This window comes from Neodiprion fabricii, chromosome 5 (genome assembly GCF_021155785.1).
Source record: "Neodiprion fabricii isolate iyNeoFabr1 chromosome 5, iyNeoFabr1.1, whole genome shotgun sequence".
NCBI classification, from domain to species: domain Eukaryota; kingdom Metazoa; phylum Arthropoda; class Insecta; order Hymenoptera; family Diprionidae; genus Neodiprion; species Neodiprion fabricii.
Genome location: NC_060243.1, coordinates 1,155,642 through 1,177,561, shown reverse-complemented (window position 1 = coordinate 1,177,561; position 21,920 = coordinate 1,155,642). Strand labels below are relative to the sequence as shown.

General features: G+C 42.3%; 1 protein-coding gene across 2 annotated transcripts; it reads right to left on the bottom strand.

The window, feature by feature from the left end:
* Positions 1-302: 302 nt before the first annotated feature.
* On the bottom strand, positions 303-9,222 carry LOC124182355 (polycomb group protein Pc). 2 transcript variants are annotated; one of them, XM_046569499.1, is made up of 5 exons: positions 7,202-9,222; positions 5,631-5,674; positions 4,722-4,842; positions 4,186-4,605; positions 303-4,096 (listed from the first exon to the last, which is right to left on the bottom strand). In XM_046569499.1, the coding sequence occupies exons 1-5, from the start codon at positions 7,259-7,261 to the stop codon at positions 3,458-3,460; spliced, it is 1,284 nt and encodes a 427-aa protein (XP_046425455.1). In that variant the 5' UTR covers positions 7,262-9,222; the 3' UTR covers positions 303-3,457. The 2 variants fall into 2 exon arrangements, with proteins under 2 accessions (XP_046425455.1, XP_046425456.1); XM_046569500.1 differs by having other exon boundaries at positions 4,186-4,599.
* Positions 9,223-21,920: the final 12,698 nt, after the last annotated feature.

Genomic DNA, 21,920 nt, shown 5'->3' with positions numbered 1-21,920 from the left:
GAATCCTAGAATTACTTGAATTTTCCCAAATCAAAGGCACACTATTGAAGTCATTCATATGTAGATATTAAATTTGCCCCAGGCTACAAAGAACGTACACTGTGGCCTCGATTCTTCGATCTTCCATCATTAACAGGACTTATAGCAATGAGGGAACTAATCGCTCTATATCTTATGGCACAATTTTCTACTTGTCACTTAGTCGGCACACAAAATCAGTGTCAGCTCAATTATCAATTAGTGATCCTTCGCAGCAGAAGGTATGGGATAGCAAATATATTGACAATAAATTCAATACATAATAATATCAAGTAAAGATTTTATTGAAATATAAGGAATCTGTACCAGACAGAACTAAAATTACTGTTGGATTTGGTACTATCGGGGTTCACATATTTGTTTTGTATTTTCTCAACTCTTCTGCGATCATCTTGTCGTTTTCTGATAAGAAGTTTGGGTTTTCTTGTTTACTCTATGTTTCTTTTGTAGGTGTTGCACGGGATGTGTCTATAAGTACAGAAACAAATATGAAGGTACGGGCATAGTCTATTTCAAAATTCTAAATCTAGTATGGGTTCACCTCTTGTCACCGCTCCTTAAATTTACAAATTACAAGGATATTTTTGATGTATCATTTTTTTTCATCTTTTCTTCGTTTTTCTTTTCTTTTTCCACTTCCAAAATCATCGTATGCATCGTATTTGTCTGTTTCATCGTCCATTTAAAACAACCAATAACTGAAAATACTATTTCTAAGTTGTTTTTTTTTTTCACCTTTTGTCACCGCAAACTTACATACATTACAAATTGCGATGAGATTTCTTTTTCTCATCGCTCCTTTTTTCTTGTCATCCTTTCTATTTACAATTTTTACAGAGCATTTTCTAAATATACATTTAAATACATTTACGAATTTGTTCTAACTCTTCTTTCCAGGTCAGAATTCAGGAGATTATTCAAGGTATCTTCTGCACTCCTCCAAAAATGCGGGATCGAAGGCAAACTTACAAACGAGACTTCCCATTGATATTCACGTATACTCATTTCTGAGAGAATTACAGAAAGCGATTAAGATTCTCAAATTGTGCAATCAAATATGAACATTAAATGCCAATCATCTTCTTAAATCACTTTTGGGGAAGTCTCAATTTCACTGTAAAAGTTTCGCCGTCTTACATACACAACTTACTAACAAAATATGGTACTGCGAGTGCCAGAAACACAAAAAAAGAAATCGTTCATAATAAACATAGTATAGTATAATAAATAAGTAGCAGATATAATCAGCTTCCACATGTATATGCATATATAATGTCGAAAATTTATATATATACGTATATATATATAGGTTCTGACGAAACTAGTGCGGATCAAATGCGCCAAAAATATCCGACACGTTAAGCAGAGTCATGATAAAATGATGGAGTAGACTTTCAAGCTTTTATATTCCTCTAATAATATGTACGTAACAATTTGGTCATTTCGTAGAAATATTTACGTTCTATGATCAACTTGATATAGCTATAGTAAACTTCTGCCACTGCCTTACTTGGCCGTGCAATATTCGTAGGAATTTTCCGTCGATTCACGAAATCAACAAAACAGTGACGTTACTAACGCCTCCCAGTCTTCTTTATTAACCCTCCCCCGGCCATGTCTTTTTTACTAACGTTGCTGGTCAACATGGACGATTTCTTCGTAAACTCCCCCCCCCCCCCAACCCCTTAGGGCTTTTCAAAAATTTCCAAAGAAATGAGATAATCAGTTTCACGTGCTCGGTTGATATTTCAGTAGTGAAAATATCAGGATGGACGATACAGTCCATATTGGCCGGCGGAGGGTTAAAACTGCAGATAAATTGAATCAACTGTAAATTTGTGTATTGCAATTTGTTTTGTGAAAATTGAAGCAATAGGCTACGCCTTCACAATCTATTATTGAATTCAAATTTTGATTTCTAGCAAATAAACCTCGAGATGGGTATCAGGTTGAATTCGTACGGCGATCCTCCAGATGCTTTCACATACAGTTCAATCAAACAATTCAATGTAATTGTATGTTACCCTTTACTTTGATTTTCTGGAGACTACAGTCAGTTCAAACATATCAGATCAAAGGATAAGGGATAAAAAAAAAATCAATGAAGAAATCTAGTTATGAATTACAGTATGAATTCAAAAATAGGTCAGTTTACCTAATACTTTTTTGGAGTTACGGTTACCTGTTAAAAGGTCAAACAAATCGAAAACGAAATTCGAAATTTTCGCGTAATTTTATCTCTAAATAATAATTCCACAAAACAAATGCAAGATTAAATAGTTTGGTACGACAAATATTTGTCCAAATATTAAGATCCTTGACAAGTCTCTTATCAAGCATCATACAATATACAACAGTATTTCACAAATTTATCATTAAATTATGTCAATCTCGCGTATTGGGAGTTCCGTTTTCATTACACAAAATAGTTTTAGCTTGAAATTGAGAATTTATAGAAAAATGCGTAGAAGTCTTTAATCTACGCTCTTCAGCCGTTTCTTATAGTAATGAGTGATGCATTGATTCTCGGAAAAATTATGCTCCTGGCAATGTTATTTGACAACGAGAAATATGCAGCTGATAATTAAGTAGAGCAAGTGTAATTTAGTATTTCTTTTAATATTCCCTTCTTCAGATTCGCTTGTTATGAAAACCAAATATCAATTCGTTCTCATTTTCAAGTCAGAGAAGAGACGAAACGAAATTATTGATTCTAACACTACTCAATAAATAATTCAAGTTTGTAATGAAAACTATAATGTTCATGCCATTCTGTAGTGATCATAGTTTTCTATGCTAAATTTATAGCTTGGCAACCCTAGAGACACTTGATTAATCAAATAGATACAAAATCATAGGAACTATCTAAAATCGATTAAAAATTAAGCCAATCAAGATATGAATGGAATAATATTATATCAAATAGTATTAAATATTTATAGAAATCGAATCGTCTCTACTCTTAGATCCGTTCAAACCTCTCTGTGTTGAGATTGATAGATTTGGTTTCTATTTCAAAACCAGTTCTCAGTCTTTGCACTCTTAACATTTTCCAAGACGCAGTCTATTTGTAAGTGATTTCATTGATCAGTGGGTGTATATCACAATTGCGCCTGTCGTTTTGAACAAGTATCAATTGCAGAGAAAAATTAGAAACAAATTGTAAACTAGCCGTAGTTTTTCTTTTCAGCGACAAAAAAAAAAAAAAAACAATAGCCAATTTAACCATGTGACAGTAATGGTTTCAAGTGAGAGCGGAAAATTCCAAGGTATGCAACAATACGGTAGTGAAAAAGGAAATGTTTCATGGTGTTGTGATTTATCAAAATTTCGCCCTCATTTCTTCTGTATTTGAATAAAGAATTTAACAAAGAAAGAACGAAAAAAGAACATACAATTCTACGCACATCAAATCGCGTTAAAATATGTCACTCTTCGGATCCCGTTCTCTAAAAAATCCTTTTTCAGTCTTACACTCCCGGATTGTGACAGTTTTCAAGTTAACAGTTACATCCGTAATAAATACCTGATCAGCGACAGGATTTCTAGCATGCCAATAATCTGTTCCTGGACTTGTAAGAGGTACGCAAATTTCAGGTTTAGATATATCCGTATGTTGCTTAACGCTTGAAGCATTGCTATTATTGGTGTTGCTATTATTATTATGACTATGATGCCCATTTACAACTGTGGGTAACCTGTTATTATTAGTATACGAATCCATTGGTGTTGGAGATTTGTGACCATTTGTCGCATCTAACGTTACTGTGGAACCATTCGCTTTGTCAATCTTATCGCCAGACCTGTGCTGCTGTTGCTGGTCTGTTACAAGACCCTTCTTTTTCGTCGATTGATCCAACGGAGTATCAAATTGAGGCGATAAAGGTGCTGATGGTGCTCTAGGAAGGGACGGCAGTGGTCCATGAGGTACGTCTGCTTCTTGCCTCTTTTTGTCTTGAGTCGCAGGAGCCAGAGTTGTGGGTACCGCTGGCAGAGGTTCTTCTGGGGTTGATTTGACGCTAGAAGAGGATGGCCTTCTACCGTTGACTTTGTGAGTCTGTGGAGAAAGAAAAGTGAGCTGCAAGGTTGCTTCTTCTTCATCGAACATGGCGATTAAATTGTTTCAACAAATATTCGCTAACTTACATGATAGGTTGGCGACGTTGGATTCGTCTTTATGGGTAGTAGCCTGGGAATTTTATTAGGAGGTGGACTACCACTTCCGCTGCTTGGACTGCTGGTGGTTATAGTGACGCCAATTTTACCCGACTCTTTACTGAGGACTTCAGCTTTTCTTTTAGTTCCTGCCGGTTCCTTCCTCGACAAGAGAGGTTCGTCACCGCTGCTGTTGGAACTTTCCGAATCGACACTTGGCGCCGACAAATCGGGAGGTACAGGAGATTCGTGACCGTCCAGCGAACTCTGGAGAGTGTCTTCGTCGTGCGTTATTGGATTCAAGAGGGGTGCCGACGTGCTGCCTGTCGTTGACTCATCCTGGCTGTCTTCGCCCACTCTTTCGTCACCACCTGGTTCCTCTCTTACGTCAAGATTTGCGAGAACCTGCTCCTGAACAAGAATTATGTTACATACACGAAAACAAGGCTACAGCAAAATAACTCGATACTACGGGTGATTTCAGCTCAAGAAAAATTTCAGATGTTAATCAGAGTATGGACCCTCACATTGTATCTGGCATCCTTCCTCCTTGGCCTTCTTATTACCGCATTGCCTCGTTCACTCTCTTCAAAGAGCTCGATCAGCCTGACATCCAAAATATTTTCTTCTGGTTCCCAAGTGTTGTGCCTGGAAATAAAAGATACAATTCTAATTGATGTGGTGCTATTTTTTTTATAGATTCGTTATTTTCCTCCTGGTCTCATTGATCAGGATGATTTGTTTGTTAATGTCTCCACATACGCATGATTACATCTTGGTGGTTTAAACGTCTTTTGATAGAGTGAGATCAGGCAAAATCTAGATTTCAAATACTTGGGAGAGTGCTTAAAGAATAAGATATTGCTTTTGACGCATTTATATAGCTTCAATTGGCCGGTGTCGATTTTACAAGAAGAATAGTTCGAATTGTTAATCTGGAAGAGTAGTTGCAACTTGAAACGATACTTGTCCATAATCTTCAAGATTTACGACCTTTCCACGAAATCCTGCGAGACTAGATTCTATACGGGACTTTTGAATTTGAGCATTTTGATAAAGGAAAGCAGCGAATATTATTTCGAACACAACGAAGATGAGAAAAATTTTATTAAAAGTCAATTCTAATTAAATTTTACGTAATTTCAACCGAGAACTCCATATATTTGAATTATCGATGTTTACGAAACTACGTACAATAAGAGAACCATTAACTTCTCAAATATCAAGCAACATTATTATCATTAATTGCGAAACTCGTCGGGATAATCTCCTGAAATTTTTTTTACCGAAGTTTTACGTCCTGACAGGCGTCTGTGCGACATGTCGAATAAAATTAGGCATCTACGAAGTAGATAAGGTTGAAACGTGTCGCAGGAATAACTGTAAAGGTACTACATTTAATTCGAATCATATAGGACATAATTGGCCGAACTCACCTCTGACTCCATCCCTTCCATTTGACGAGGTATTCAACCTTTCCCTGCAACAATAAGAGAAACACAGATTTAAAGATCGAGGTGGTAACAATCGAAGTGAATCGAGGACATGAGGACTAACGGGCAGGACGGTAAAGTGGCGAAATAATCATGCGGAGGATAAGGATCTTGATATTGCAACAATAAAATCAACCTAACGAGTTTACGTATAACGATAAAATGAAACTGAATGCGGTGGCGACGATTTTATGAAAGAACATGATAAAACCCCGAGATTATTCTATGCGACAAAGTTGCACGTTAAAATCTGGCATGTTAGTTTACCAGGTAAATCAATAATATACAGTTCCTGATCAGCATTTGCCTCAGGGGTTAGTAAACCCCAATAAACGAACATCAAGCTGCTAGCCCCATTCGTCGGTTCGTCGGTTTACATCGATGACGATGATGATGAGCATAATTATGCAAATGATGTGACTAATATTGTTCTTCGCAATTCGGTTATTTTCCAACCAATTCGGTTTGAATGAACTCCGAATATTCGTCGCTGGTGTACGTAAAGGCAAAACAAGACATAAAGTAAAACAACGTTAGGCAAAGCGAGATTAGTTATCTTTGTCTAACCTGGAGAACCGACCTAGAAGCATAAGGATGAAGTTCGTAAAGTTTCAATAAAAATTAAAATATGAATGATTAAGAAAAATCGTTATTACTTCGCACCGTTAAGATTGTCTGAAATTTAATAAACCATGATAAACAAAACATACTCATGAGATATGTATCGAAAAGTGAACACCTTGAAAGTCGTCAGCAAAATGGAAGGATAATAATCGGTTCCCCCTGACACGTTTCGTTACGTTAACGTTACTAACTTCAGCCACGTTTTGAATCAAGGAATATAAGTAAGGAAAAAATTGAATCGTCGCCGTGTGTTTTACAAAACTCCATCGCATATTTGTAAGACAATCCAACGTTGCCGTAGATTCCGTGTCACCGCTGTGGCTGAATGCCGGCATAAATGCCAAAACGGTAGGTAAGTAAGTACGAATACAAATGACAAACAATTTTCGATCATCCATTCGGCGAATCGTGGGGCAAATAGTCACGTGAACGGGATTCAAGGGTGTGGATCAGCGTACACGTACGAAGTGTCGGATTGATCGAGGAGAAGGAAGTTTGAAGAGTAAAAGAAGATAGACAGAGCACACAGGCTGTATACTCGAGAGAAGTTGTTGATTGCGAGATTTCCACGTGATAATAAAAAATCCGATGCCGGTAGGGCGTTGCGTTTGAAAGGCTCTGTACAAATAACGCGTAGTCATGAATCTCTAAAGAGTAGTATAACAGGGAGAACAGGCGAGGGGTGTTGGGTGGAAGAAGAGAAGAAACAGAGCTAAAGAGAGAAATTTCGGGGATGGAAGGGGGGGGGGGGGTAAAACGGCAACGCCGCATAGACAAACACGCTCGTGTTCTGTCCGTTGGCGCCGCCACTCGGGAAAATGTCGAGCGAGGGTGGTTGAATGATCAAAGTACGTATCCTCCTTGCTCCGCCGGATTGACCGACAACTTACCCGCTTCACCTTTTTCTTCATAATCCTTTCGGCGGCGTAGACTCGATCTCCTAAATCCATGTTTAACAGAGATAATCCTTAACGCAGGTCGGGGGGGTGAGGAAATATCTCACAATCACGGCGTGTTGATATAACGGAGGCACAAAACACACGGACACTTTTCTTTATATATCCAAATGCGGGTGCCGAACAGGTATCCGGTTGGTATCCTTCTTTCGATCGCTGTTATTTTATTCTTGTCGTTGTTGTTAGAGTGGATGGGTGACAAAGACCGGTGCACTATTTATTCCTCTTAAATTTAAAGCCTCCTCGCTGCCACGCACAACAATACGACGCACTGTAGTTAATATTTCCTCATTGTCAACGACAATCGGACGTGACAACAATATCTCGCGCACGTGTGTGATCAGGCAAGACAACAGACGACACACGAGCACCAGAAGCACTGGTACACAATATCACAAGCACACCGCGGTCTCACGGCCGCGAGCGCGTAGCACACGCAGACGCGCGGGCCACACACAGTAAAAAGGTTCAGCTCCTGATGAGCATTGTCAACGTTTTTGGTAAGGGTAGTATGTGATAGTAAATCGTCGACGAACGGGTAGTAGGATCACGTCCATCGGTGGACGTTGCGTGGTACGTCTACAACAGTATCGTCGGCCTTCGCGCCCCGTACTCTATCTTGTGATATACCTGCGGTACTCGTGACAGAGTTCGTTTCAAGCGTGGTATGTTTTACCCGGGGTTTAAACTTTCACGACGATGTGAAACTAGCTGCGACGATGAGAAGTGAAGAAAAGAGAAGATCGAAGGATAGGAGAGGAGAAAAGAGGAACAGCCCCACTGCGAGGTATAAGGTATATTATCTTCGGCGGGACGTTGGTAGCCGGTCTATGGGCAGGGTAGACCGGCACGTTTTCTCGTTCGGCTCTTCGGTAGAGTTCGGTTAGTGTGACGTCAGCCGTAGCGGCGATTCCCCCTCGCGTAAACACCAAACATGGCCGGCGGATACACTGGTGTTCGATGTGGCTCCGATTCGGCGAATAAATCGTGATAAATAACGCGATATACGCGAGAGTTTCTTCACGAGTTTTTCTTCTTTATCGACGGTTCAGGCTGGCTAGACGACCCCGCAGTTAGACTATCGAGGATGAGTATTTGGTGAAGTGAGTGAGAAACTCCGGTTCGTACCGCGTTCGCCGTTCGGCGTCTAGTACATTCTCCGAACGACAGAAGACTACCGACAAGGTCTACCGACCTCCCCTCGGATCTCGAATAGACTCGCCCGACCGAGTTCTCTACCCTGGAGTGGGGGAAACGGGGGAGAAGCTCTCAACGGTACGCGGGGAAAGAGAGGGAGGGAGGGAGAGAGAGAGAGAGAGAGAAAAAGAGGGCAAGAGCAGCGCCGCCGATCCTCGAAACAAGAAAGCTGCCTGCCTGCCTGCCTGCCTGCCTGCCGCCTGCTTGCCTGCCTGCCTCCTCGCCACCCCAAGCCCCCGGAAAGTGAAGCGAGGTTGCCACGTCCTCCGACGAATACGTTCAAATGTCAGAGCGTAAGGACGTTTTAACAATCGAACGCGCCTCGAAACCTTGTCCAAGGATTCCGGTTCGAATATGCGCCCGAGATTGCACCTCGCTGCGAAAACTGCTCAAAACACGACTCGCGAAGAGGTGTCGATGGTCCGGCAACACTGTATTCTCGCCTGCGACGTACTGTCGCACACATATACACATGCGCGGAGTCCCGCGAGTGAAGCGAGCGAGCGAGCGAGCGAACGCCGTAGTAAGTAGCGTAGCTTTAATAATCCGCCGAAGCGACGGAGACACGAACACACACAGAGTCAGCCACGTTATTCACACACAAAACACCACGAATACACCGCGAAGAAACAGAGGCACGCAATCACCGTGAACAGTAAAGGTTCTTTTCACCAGGGGCGCACGCGCGTTTATAAAAAGAGTACGATATACATGTACGTGAGTTCCGAACTCGACACGGTTTCGAACGGTTTGCAGAATTTCACCCCTCCCCCCCCGCCCACCCGCCCGTAGTAACGTGGAAACAAAAATAAAAAGAACTATAAGCGAAATAAACACAACGACAACAGTGAGAATAGCAAAAAAGGAACGGATCACCAATCATGTACCAAAGTAACGTGCGTGTCTATATCAACGGTTTTCATTTCGCGGAGAGTATTTTTCCCCTCCCCCGTGAAGTACGCGTACATGCTACCTCGACGGATCCCGAAACAAGAGTGTGTCCTCCTGCCGTCGCGGCAACTCGGCTCTTCTCCCGTCCTTTGGCACGAATAGTTGAATACATAAAAAAAAAAAAAGAAAAGCCGACCGCTCGAAGCCCCGCCATTGGCCGAGCCGGCCCGGCACCCTAGTGATTTGACCCCTCTCGGTCACGCGGGCCAATCACGCGCTGGCACGGCCCACGCCGTATCCCCTCACGCGTGCCCGAGGGGCGGAGCATCGGGCAGACTGCGTCGTTCGAGCCCCCTCAATTTCTCTCCCCTCGTCCCCCAGCCGGCGACGACCGGCTCCCGTCGTAGTCGTTGACGCCGTCGTCGTCCCCCTTCGCAATCCCGAATAGAGGAGAGTAGCTCTCCGCTACTGCGCCGCTTCGCGAGAAACACGAGCAACGAGTTTCTGTCGCACACCGGCAAACCGTACACGCATACGTATATGTATATACGTGTATATATCTATACGCGGTACGTACATCGCCCCTTGGGAGCTTTGCCGCCGCGGGGCGAAGGGAGGGGAAGGAAAGGGAATTCGAGGGGGCCGGAGGAGGATCGCGGTGGTGTTGTTGGGGCGCAGGATGCCTCGTCCAAAGGGCTGGGGGGCGAGGAGATACGTGCATATACCTATGACACATATATATCTATATCTATACATATACACACCCCTCTTCGTATCGCCGTCGGCGCGAGTAAGAGAAGAGACCAGGCACCCGGGCGCAGCAGATATCAAACTTTTACCCGAACGGTGTATTGAAATTATACCCGGTGCAAGCGTTTGTCTAGGCGCTGTATAGCCGGCTAGGCTGGACTAGGCTCTTCTCTCTCCTTCTCCCTCTCTCTCTCTTCCGTCTCCATCCATCCGTCCGCATCGCATTGCGTCGCGTCGCGTCGGTCCGTCCGTCCTGCGGCGATGCCGCTTCTCTAACGCCACGCATCAGCCACGTTCGCAGCGCGGCGCGGCGCGGCGCGGCACGGCTGAAGGCAATTTAGGTACCGTGTAGTGCAGTGGATAATATCTATCTCTCTCTGTTCTCTCCCTCGTTGTTCCCTCGGCGCCCTCCCACTACTCCATACTTTCGTTCCCCGACCCGCCCTTGCGCTCCCACGGCATTCGTCCGTCGGCCAACACATCGCAGGCGATGCACCTACTCTATACTCCTACTCGCGTCGTCAACCTATTACTAATAAGTAACCTACGGCCGCTACGGCGAGCGAGCAAGCGGAGACGAGGACGACTTCAATTCACGGCTTGGCCAGCGTTAGATCTCGCCTTTGCCCTCCGCCGCACAATCAATCGTTACACAAACCCGCTCGCTTACTTGCTGGATGGTGGATGGCCTGGCCCGGCCCGGCCCCCCTCCGCGTAGAACGGTGCCAACGAAACTGGCGAACATGCTTCGTGCCTTCCTGCCAGCCTGGCGTAAAGAGATGAGAGGAGGAACGGCAGGGGGGGGGGGGGTATATCAAGAGGCATGAAGAAAAAAAAACAAAATAATAGAAGAACGAAGGTGGAGAAGAAGAAGAAGAAGAAGAAGAAGAAGATGATGGAAGAACGAAGGAACGAAAGAACGAAAGAGAGAAAGAAAGAAACCACCCGTTGGCTCCGCGGTACACATACATATATATATACACACATATATATATACATATGTATGTATACGCTTTGGTTTCACGTTGCGCAATCATTAAACCGAATATACATGTTGCAAGCGTGTAGGTTACACAGGCTGCATGTGTACACCGTGCGTCAATTCGCCCAGAGAAAAAGATAGTCGAAGAGAGATAGACAGATGGAAGAATAATTATTTGATCGCGGGGCAATACCCCTTAGCGACCGTATGAAGAGACAAAAAAAAAAAAAAAATACAATGTAAAATCTAGCGAAAGAGAGAGACGTATGTATTTAGGTAACGTGGACGTACGCCGCATGAGTATATAGCCTAGTGAGTATATAGATGGCCGTGCACGCGCCGCGCGGTAAAGCAAAAGGCAGAAGTCACCTTCTTTGTTCGCGCCGTGGCGTGGCGTGACCTCGGTTGGTCCAACGCGGTTGTACTTTATACTGCACCGAACAATCCTCCATGATGCTTCGCGAGCCGTTCTCAGATTCCCTCTTCGTTCGCTCATTGGCGTATAACCGCGCGCAAGTAGTGGGAAATGAATAAAAGAGAAGAAAAAAAAAAAACTTCACGGACAAAACATCAGGATTGCGCGAAACTGTACGGCTACCGTGCATCGAAAGGTCTGCTACGTATCTACGTGACGTGTGCTACAGGAGACACATTTGTTCGCGGCGAGTACATGAAAACCGCAGAAAAAATATTTTCACCATTGTTCGGACAGCTGCATTATTGCACGGTTAATATTAACCGCGGCACATGTGTGTGCGCCTCATTTTACGCACATGCACATTGCACACGCACTAATATTCGTCACTGCCGACGTGTAAGGTACGTTAATATAGTAGATGGTTTGTAGGTACGGCTGGGACAGAATTTTCTTTCTACATCCTTGGATGTGTCATCGAATTCGGTATCGCCGGCACGCGATTTTGAAAATTAGAAAGATGTCGAGAACGAAAACTTCTGATCACAATGTGCGTTTGTCGGAAATTCCCACCATGACCCAAGACTTGGGAGCAAAGAAGGATCATACTGCAAAATCATAACAACGTCGGGATAACTTCTTCCGTTATCGCAGGTTTCGATGTACAGCTAACACGGATTGCCCCAAGTCGTGAAGAAAAGCGGCACGCCTGTGTCTTCTTGGATTAAACGGACTCGCTAAGCTTTTCCACGATAGCTGATCTCTGAAAAGTGTGATATTCCGCTTTATGGCTTGGAATGAGTTCCGATTCAAGGATGCAGAATGCCGAATGATATCCGAAACTCGCTACGATATCCGGTATATAGCTGTAGAATTGATCACAGTGATCAAAGAACGATTGTTATTTGTGTGTAGGACGCATCTGAACATCGCATGAATCTCAAACATTATAGCTCGTTTACGCTTTCAAATTTACAGCGTAACTGATTGTGAGAACCGAGTTTTCAGAACCGCAGTTACAGGTATTAATACTCCAGATACAAGGTACAGCACAAAATATATATATATATATAGACTATAAAGTAAAGCTACCAAATATAGAAGTTTAAACTCTTGAATAACAGTAAGTGGATAAGTTAAATCAGAGGAAGACTTTTGAAACTCGTCAATAATCGTATGAAATATTTCACGTGGCACGAGACGTTTTCAAAAAATAAAAAGTACTCGGTACATAAGTACCGATACCATTTTACAAATATATTGTAGATATAATTAACGATACGTTATAATCCCGATGATTGTTACTATAAGTATTACCGCGCCGCGCTGATTCAAAGTCCGTTTCAAAGAGTAATAAAATCAAATCTGAAATTGCATCGCGATTCAAACTTGCAATTATCTAGTAGGAACCCCTGAGCATTTTTCAACTCTACAATAACAAGGAGCTTTGTATATCCCGAAGCTAAAAAGCCGGAGATGCGACGAAGCGAGCCGCGTTAAGCTTCGTCGAACCGTCGTTGGAGGGGAGGAATGGATGCACGACGGTCGGAGCTGACATTTGGGGGGGTTTAATATCTCGCGAACGGGATGAGGTATCGACCTGAAATCTTCGGCAATCGTTTCTAAACCGTTTGTCGCGACGAATAAAATTTGTCCCAGGTTCTTAGCTCCCCCCGTTCGCGAGTTATTACGAAATTAAGGTTTGGCGATTATCGGCTCTCCGCGCGCTGCATCGAAGTGCGCGCGCGCACAAACCTCGTCCGTAACACCGAGCTGTTGTATGCCATGCCTGAGCTTCGTATTGCTACGCGGCGGTAAATATATTTATTTATAACCTTCTCGCTTTTAGCCGTGAATCGTCAGTTGATCGATATCAAAAACGATTTTCCAAAGGTAAATCATCGGAAGGACTGTAAACTGCAAATGATCATTTTGCCGTTTGACCTGAAAGCGGAACAAATCGAACTATGTACAGAAAAATCACACTGCCAAACGTTTTAGAACGAAATTCGTGCAAATATTTGCGTTATATGAGCAATAATTCTTTTTTCATTCTATGGAGAACAAGCGAAACATTTTTAAAAAACATCGTTAAACGGACTGCGCGTTTTGCAGACTTGCAACGGCGCGGATCACGTGACGATAATCTGCGCCAAATTTTTTTCACGGTGGATATAATATGCACGTGCAGAACGGCCGCGATATCTGTTGGTCGAAATTATCGTGTCTGAGATAATCTAATCAAGGATTAATTAGAAGAGAGAGAGAGAGAAAGAGAGAAAGAGATACAGTAATTAAAAAAGACAAGCTTTAGCCGTTCTCGCGCATAATTATCAGTTATTACGGCGATGCGTTTTAGCGCCATGTCTGCAATTACCTTCCGTTATATAAACTAAGATATTATAACTTCCGCCAGAATGTAATACAAACTATAGTTAATATAGTACAACTACTTGTAGGTTATACCTTCTTCCAATTAAGTAGGGTGAAGGTTGCATAGGTTTGTAGCACATCCCATAACGTATCGCATTAGTAAAGATGATCAAATCAAATCATCAACTGGCTCCTCGGCGCGATCCCCGTGAGATGAAAGAAGATGCGCGCACCATAATTGTGTACGTTATGTGTTATCTCGCGTTATAGGGAGCCATAAACCCATAGACTCGCGGTGTATCAGCTTTCGAGGATAATTGCCTGCCCGCCTATACCCACACCTGATTTCTCCATCCTCGAACCTCCGCGTTCAAGCTGTGCCACGATCAGGTAAACTTGTGTGGTATAAAAAGTATACGCGATCGAAATTATCAATTATTGTGCGGAACAGTGATCGACGTTCGGAACGATTATGCAGGGTAAATTTAATGCAAAGCTTGATACATATTCTGCCATTGACAATTGTCAAAACCGGAGTTTGGCCATCGAGGAAACGTTTGCTTATAACAAAACTCCAGGCCTTAGGCTGCAGTTTGATTTTCCGGTTTCGTACCTTCTTCCATACGATTCCCGTGCATATAATTCATACATCGTGAAATTTATGCTACCTGCGATCGATGACCACAAACAGCACTGTTCTCCCGATGACAGATATCGCGCGATCATTATATATATATACATATATATATATCACACCGTTTCGAAATAACGTCAGGTTTCATCCAAGCACCATTTTTTCAAAACGAAGGTTTCAACGCTTGTATAAAATAACAATGCAAAATAATAATCCGTTCCGCGTCACCTGTTGAATAGTTACGACACGATATATTAATAGGGATAATTTTCGAACACGTCGTATAGCTGTAACAATGCGGCGGTGTGTAAACTACGTCGTGCACGGTTGTATATATTATGTTCGAACATGGCGACGCGCACATTCTTATCGCCCATTATTATACACTCGCAGTAATCTGCGGATGGCTCGTGGAGAAATACTCCAGGTTACATAACCTACACGTAGTACAAAATTACGTATGTACACACACATGTCCGCATAAGCGATATTCATATTATAGGTACGCGCATGCGCAATTTCCTCGTATAATTTAGGTATTACGATACAGTTTGAATCAAGATTAATCTGACCGGACAACGATGCGATTATTATCCGAGTATAGGTCTGCGTCTTTCGCATTAATTCAACATTACGCACACGTGCAACGAGATAATTCAATTCGCCGTTTATAATTATCTGCTCATGTTTTATAGGCATAGCAAATTTTTTACTCCCAAGCGAGAAATGGGGTTGATAAAATTCATATTCCGTACATGCGGATTCTCAATAAAATATAATGACAATTTAACAAGATATTTATACGCATGTATATGTTAGAAGATAGAGTTTAAAAAAAGGAAAAAAAATACGTATCGAACGAGTCGCCCGCTAGATGTAAATCCACTTGAACTTGAAGTTTCTATCATAAAAGAAAATCCCATGGGACATTATTACAATGCCCTTGCATTGCGGAGACACGAATATGTAAGTTCATAGAGCAAACTTTGTACCTACGTCCGTACAACATTGTGAAAAATTAATTAACCAATGTTTGTATAACGTATAGCTGCAAACTCATTCTCGAATCGATATTCACAAGAATTTTATTGATCGTTGTACTTATCAATATTATACGCAACTGGATGCAGTTCGTAAGGTATTACACTATACAATATTACGTATTATAGCCTTGCTTGATCAACTTGTACAGCGTACGTATACTACACCTCCCTGCAGTTAGACATCGCAAATGTAAAATTCGCAAAATATTACAAGTATATTAATTTAATATACCTTCCTAGTACTTTATACAATACTTTGTATGCCAAAATTTTTAAGCAACGATTTAATGTTTCACAGACGCGCGTTTCCTGATTTTTAAAATTTCCGCGACATGCGAATTAATCATTAGCACGTGTAACGTATAGGTATACCTACCCTACCTTTTCTTATATCTTATCGCATTGCTCGCAAACGCGAACCACTGACCATGGACCACTAAAGAAGTGGAAACAGTCGCTTACCTTACTCGGGATATATACCTAACAACTACACGGTTTCTAGGTATAATCGTTACAGTGATCGAAATTTCCTCGTAACGCGATGCGTCAATCGGTTATATATACATTACGTGTATATATATATATATCGTCCGCATAATTCCAACGTCGATATGGCGGCTCGACGAGAAACTTTCCGTAATGAGTAATCGTCTGTACCATATTCTATATTACCGTATACAGGATGAATCTCGCACCGTGGTCGGTGATTTTTCTCTTCGATTTTATTAATTTCTACTTATCCCGACGAATACGAATACACGGATGTTAATTTAAATTATGCGATATACGCCGCATGATTAACGAAGACAAAATTTAACGTTTTCATATCAGACATACATATATATGCAATGTTTATAACATCGCTGCAACGTATTCCGTATAACAATCGCTGTTCTCCTCCCGTAAAAGTCGCGAGTTTAAAAATCGGCGCGATCGTTTCACTTCGTATAAATACAAGACCGTGACGAGTTTCGTATAAGTTTGTCATTGCGTAAACGAGTCTTAAAATTAGCGAAAGTTGTTTAGTTTTTTGATAACGATCGATTCGCCGATGCGATTACGGCCAGATATCCGCATCCAAGTTTGCTCGATAACTCGCGTTCCCCTCGTCGGATTTCGACGATATTAAAAAAGAAGAGCCGCGAAATGGTCGGGAAAATAATGGTGAAAAAATCGCGTCTCTATCTCGCTTCAATCCCGAGTTATAAAATACACGTTTTTGTATGCGCAGAACGTTTTCATTTCTATCGTCGCGCGCGCCGCTCAGCTGCTGCTGCTTTGCAGTGTGTAAGCTGCTTCGAAATAACTTCGAGGCTAGGCGTCAACCACCGCACTCGATATACGCCGTAGATACAAACCCTCTTTGTTCCTTCTTCGCAGGTTAAACCCGTTCACACCGCTTGCGTGCCACTTCACCTCGTTTAAACGCGCTAATTTAACCATATATGTGTATATATATATATATAGGATGCAGATTACACAGACGTAACCTAACTTGTATAGGATCAATTAGTTCTTCTGCCCTGATTTTTTCTGCTGTTAAAAATATCGGCAGAATGATTTTATGCGGATGTATAGTGATTATATTTCGCGAATTTTATTACCACGAATCTGGGACATATTGACGCGTTTGACCATAATGAGAAAGAGTGGCAGAATCGTTCCGATTATAGGGTATTGCCTTCATCCTTCCTTCAAAAAAAAACCGTCCTTCTCTCTCTCTCTCACTCTTTCCTCGTCTCTCCGGAGCCTCCGGACACCGAGTTCGGCAAGTGAAATTGCGATAAATTGGTAATCAACTCGTTTCTGCAGCTTCCGCACCGCCTTTATATAGTCAATTACCCAGCGGTCATTCAATTACTACCCGAGATGCCTCGGGTCGATAAAACAAGGCCGACTCTTTATTGCACCTGAGGTAACCAGCCTACCTACGTCATGGCTAATATATTAATGCCTATCCATCGCGTGCATGTATTTGCCGATCCTTATACAATCCCAAAGTACAGGCTTAAGTGTACAAACTCGCTTCGTTCAAGGAACCCGGTCAATTTTCAACCAGTTTCATTCCGCTGAGAGCGTTTAACGGAAGCAGACACACACCGTTGACTAGCGAATGGTAGGGCAAGTTTTCTGCGTCGATCCGTCTTCTTTGATCTTTCATATCTCTGCCCTAAATACCACAAAAATACTCGAGAAACACTTTGACCGTTCATGTCATATCATAAATAGGTATAATGGATACTTGAAATTAAATATCCTACCGTTACACGATACATCAAAGCCTGCGTCATCTATAAAATCATCGGCAAGTTTCCGCAGGTGCGTAACTGCAATGACTCAAAATCTATAACTCTGCACGCATATATCTTACTCATACCTACCTTGGTCTATATTTTCTATTTAATGTATATACTCCAAGTATTGTACACAGATAACCTGCAGACTTAGTTCCCCATTCTTAAAAGAGAGCTCAAAGTTCCCCATTCTTAAAAGAAAGCTCAAAGTTTCCCATGCATTCGTTATAGTTCAAGACATCCGCAAGTATGCTTCTTCTAACCGTCTACACTTGACCTGAGAACAGGAGAAAAATCAACCTTACGATAACTCGAAATTAGTAAAATTTACTCCAATTTCAGTCGAAAAAGACAATATTTTAGATTCCCGATCAGATCCATAGACAGCGTTTAACTATCAAATTAAAATTACAATTAATGAATTCCAATACGTCACGGATAAGTTGTACAACAAGTGCACGCGATGCGATTTTCATGAGTAAAGAAAAAAAAAAAAAACATGCGAGACGTAACTACACACAATCGTTAGACGATAAGAATCCCTTTGCGCAATATCGCAGCCCTCGTAGTTGAAAAATAATTAAACCAGCGTTGACCAATACCTATTCTAGGTACAATAATTGCACACACGTATATCGCTCACGTATTTCGGGGATGCGGAGTAGCGCCCACGGGACACCCCCTCGATCCCCTCGATCCCCTCGCCGCAATACCTACCCCACTACCCCGTCACCGTGGCAACAGCCCTGCACCCCCGCACCCTCTGAAGCGCCCACCGCGTCCTCATCGCGTACGTCGAGTTATCGATCCGACGAACCGCCGTCGACGTAGACGTAATCGTGTGGGTGCCGAGAGCGTGGACGAGCGCACCGTCGGTTCACATGGATCGAAGCCCCGATGTGTGCGAAGGCTGCACAGGTTTGTGTCGCGTAGACGCGGCTCCTGCAGTCCTTAGACTTGGGCTACACTCGGCGTGGAAACGCGGGAGTTCCTCCACCACTTTCCTCGCGAGATCTACGTACCTCCGTAACGCACGAGTTAACCTACACGCGAATAAGTAGGTACGAAAGAGAGGAAGAGACGGATTTTTTGTTTTTTCTTTTTTTTACTCTCACATTACATGCACTTGATTCGCTTTAGGTTCGAGTTTACGTAATGTAGGTACGCGTGTACGTGACGTTGAACACTGACGACGAGAGAAAAAGAGTCGTTCACGGGTGATGATATGAATGTTTTTTTTTTCCTTCAATTCAAGATCTGGTAGTCTGGAAAAATTTGAATAGTTCGATCGAACATTTGTTGCTGTACCAACAGATCTTGAATCGACACGATTAAATAAGTATTCGTTTCGCCGATCGTGAACACCGCATATTTTTTACATCTAGTTAATTCGACGACTTTTTTTCTCTCTGTGCAGTAGGCTACGCGTAGATAAAAGCTCTCAAAATCGTCGAGCTTTTCCCCGTTCCTGCAGATCCTGATCGTCGTTTATATGACGCGAAATTCCGAATAATTTGCCTGCTTCGCTCTTCTGCTCTCCATGGCTCTCTCTCTATCCTCTCTCTCTCTCTCTCTCTGGGATTTCTCGCCGCTGCCGTTTATGCTCTTTTGCTCCAACTCGCGTCTACGGTGCAAATGAATTTTTCGTACGTCTAATCCAATATGTAGGTTATATATACCCGTGGATAGCAATTAATAAAAAGCTCGATTTTTCTATTAACATATTTTTTACATACGTAGTGCTTAGGAAGCTTTTTAGCATTATTTCGCTAATTGGAGGAAAAATTATCGTACCATACAAATCTTCACGCACGCACCTCTAAGACGTATAGAACTGTTGTATAATCTGTATCTAATCGTTATACCTAATTGTAAGCGTTACATGATCAATTTATATCGCTTGAGATTTATTCTAGAAACTTGTTGCAGTAGGGATTTATACATATATGTATGTGAATACTGTACATGTAGGTATAGATCACGCGCGCAGTCATATTCTCAAGATTGTCGCGACTTACGACCAAATTAACCTCGATATGCGAAAGTTTATCGCATCAGCGTTATATATATACGCATAATCGCGGAGAACAGAACTTGGCGATTTATGCTCGAACCGCTGTGGATTATTGCAAAAATCATTTTTTTATCGTATGCACATTAGTCTGTACTGATAAGCGTTACACAATCTCGATTAATTATATAATTTAGGCCTACAACTACGATCGTAAATTTTATTTACCGAGTTGAACGAGTGTTTTCCCTCCGCGTTGATAAAAATTCAAGACCAGCTGTATTAAAATCTATAAATACAGAATCTATGACTTTCGAACGAGATGTATAATGTGAAAATTTTACAGAGTGAGGGAACGACCGTTCGTGTAAATCTTCCGAGTTAGCAAAGAAAATGAAGATAAGAAACAGTCCGGATTCAAATCCGCAATTTAACGTACTTATACCTGAAATCAGGGTGAAGCTTCTAACGTTAATGTAACGATGGATCTTTTGAAAGAGTCGTTATTTTTCAACTTCGAGATTGCTTGAAATTTAGTAAACTGTTGATATAAGGGTTCAACGAACTCAGATTAAGCAAATGAAACTTCATCAGTCATTCTATAGTTGTAAAATAGTAATACTTATTTCAACGTTTCGATAAATCAACGTCACCAACGTTAGCCTCGTTATCTAAACGAACTTTCAACCACTGCCTTATTAGAATGGATGTATAACCAACCCACCTACGTACCGCAAGTCCTTTCATCCCCCCCCCCCCCCGTAGTTAAAATCGGCACAGACTATAGGTAAAATAAGCTGCAGCGTATAAATAGATAGATGGTTTATTTCATCCACGACAATATTGGACAATCTTACTGGACATTTACAAAGACGCCATGCACCGTATAATCAAATAAGAAGTAAGTCGAGTCAAAAGACAGAAATCAGGCTTGAATTAATGAAGTTGAAAGGAAAATAAAAGCTGGAGGATCGTGGTCGCGAGAATAGCTATGAGACTTGCAGCCGCAGCTCGACATTTATCAAAGGTGATATTCCCCGCTCCTCGGTTCGTCCGGCCGCTCGGGCAAAAACGGCGATCCGCTTCGCGGCCTCCCGTGCCGATCTCGCGGGCCTTATCGGGCCTTGTCGGGCCGGTTTGGGCCTTCCGTCGGGCCCGTCGGCCAAAGTCGCGCGCCTCTCGGTTTCTCGGTGCAGCGCAGTGTGCGCTTCATTCACTCACCGAGGGTCGATCCTTCACTCTCTCTCTCCCTCTCTCTCTCTCTCTCTCCCTCTCTCTCTTTCTCTCCGGCGTTTATCTCCGTCGAGGCTACCGTCGTTCGGAGGGCGTCGCCGACGTCAGAAACGAGTGTGTAGCTACGTTATTCCTTGCCACGAATCTCCCGCTTTCACCGTTCGCCTCCATGGCACGGACCGCAAACCGAAACAGAAAACTAACGTCAACTCGCTTCGCCTCCGGCAATTTTTAACCGCCTGCGTTCCGCGCCACTCGCGATTGTCTCCGGCTGATGCGATTCGCGGTTTTGCTGCAGGTTCCCGCTTAAAACACGTCTATATGTATAATATATATATATTATGTATATATGTGTGTACATACCCACGTATAATACCTCTCGTACTCCAACTCCAAATACTTTCGGCCTCTATCAGATATTCTAAAACAATAAGTGTTTGTAACGAATTACCCAAATCGTGGAGAAATTCGTTGCAAATATTCGGAATTTTGAATTTACCGACATTATTGTTATTCTCATTGTTAATATTATTCCGCATTTTTTTTTTCTTTTTCTTTTTTCTTTTACAATACAACTATTCGACAAAGATGCATTTGTTCCAAGTACGTATCACTGTAACGTTTAATAACATGACATACACGTTTATTTGATATGCTTCAAGGGATTCACCGATATTGTTTTCTACCGTATCGTTTGATTCAAATTTTAAGGCTGCACGACGATTGTATATCCGAAAGGATCAGCCACGTTTGAAAAACCGCGAAAAACCTGCGGTTCGTTTCGAGCTTTCATTTTTCAATTCCAAGACAAATTTATCGCTCTCAAGTTT

Excerpts from the sequence above, each read along its gene's own strand:
- LOC124182355 (XM_046569499.1), bottom strand. The coding sequence starts at position 7,261 with ATGGATTTAGGAGATCGAGTCTACGCCGCCGAAAGGATTATGAAGAAA. Across the intron at positions 5,675-7,201 it reads TGAAGAAAAAGGTGAAGCGG|GGAAAGGTTGAATACCTCGT; the intron begins GTAAGTTGTCGG and ends TTATTGTTGCAG. Across the intron at positions 4,606-4,721 it reads GGAAGGATGCCAGATACAAT|GAGCAGGTTCTCGCAAATCT; the intron begins GTGAGGGTCCAT and ends ATTCTTGTTCAG.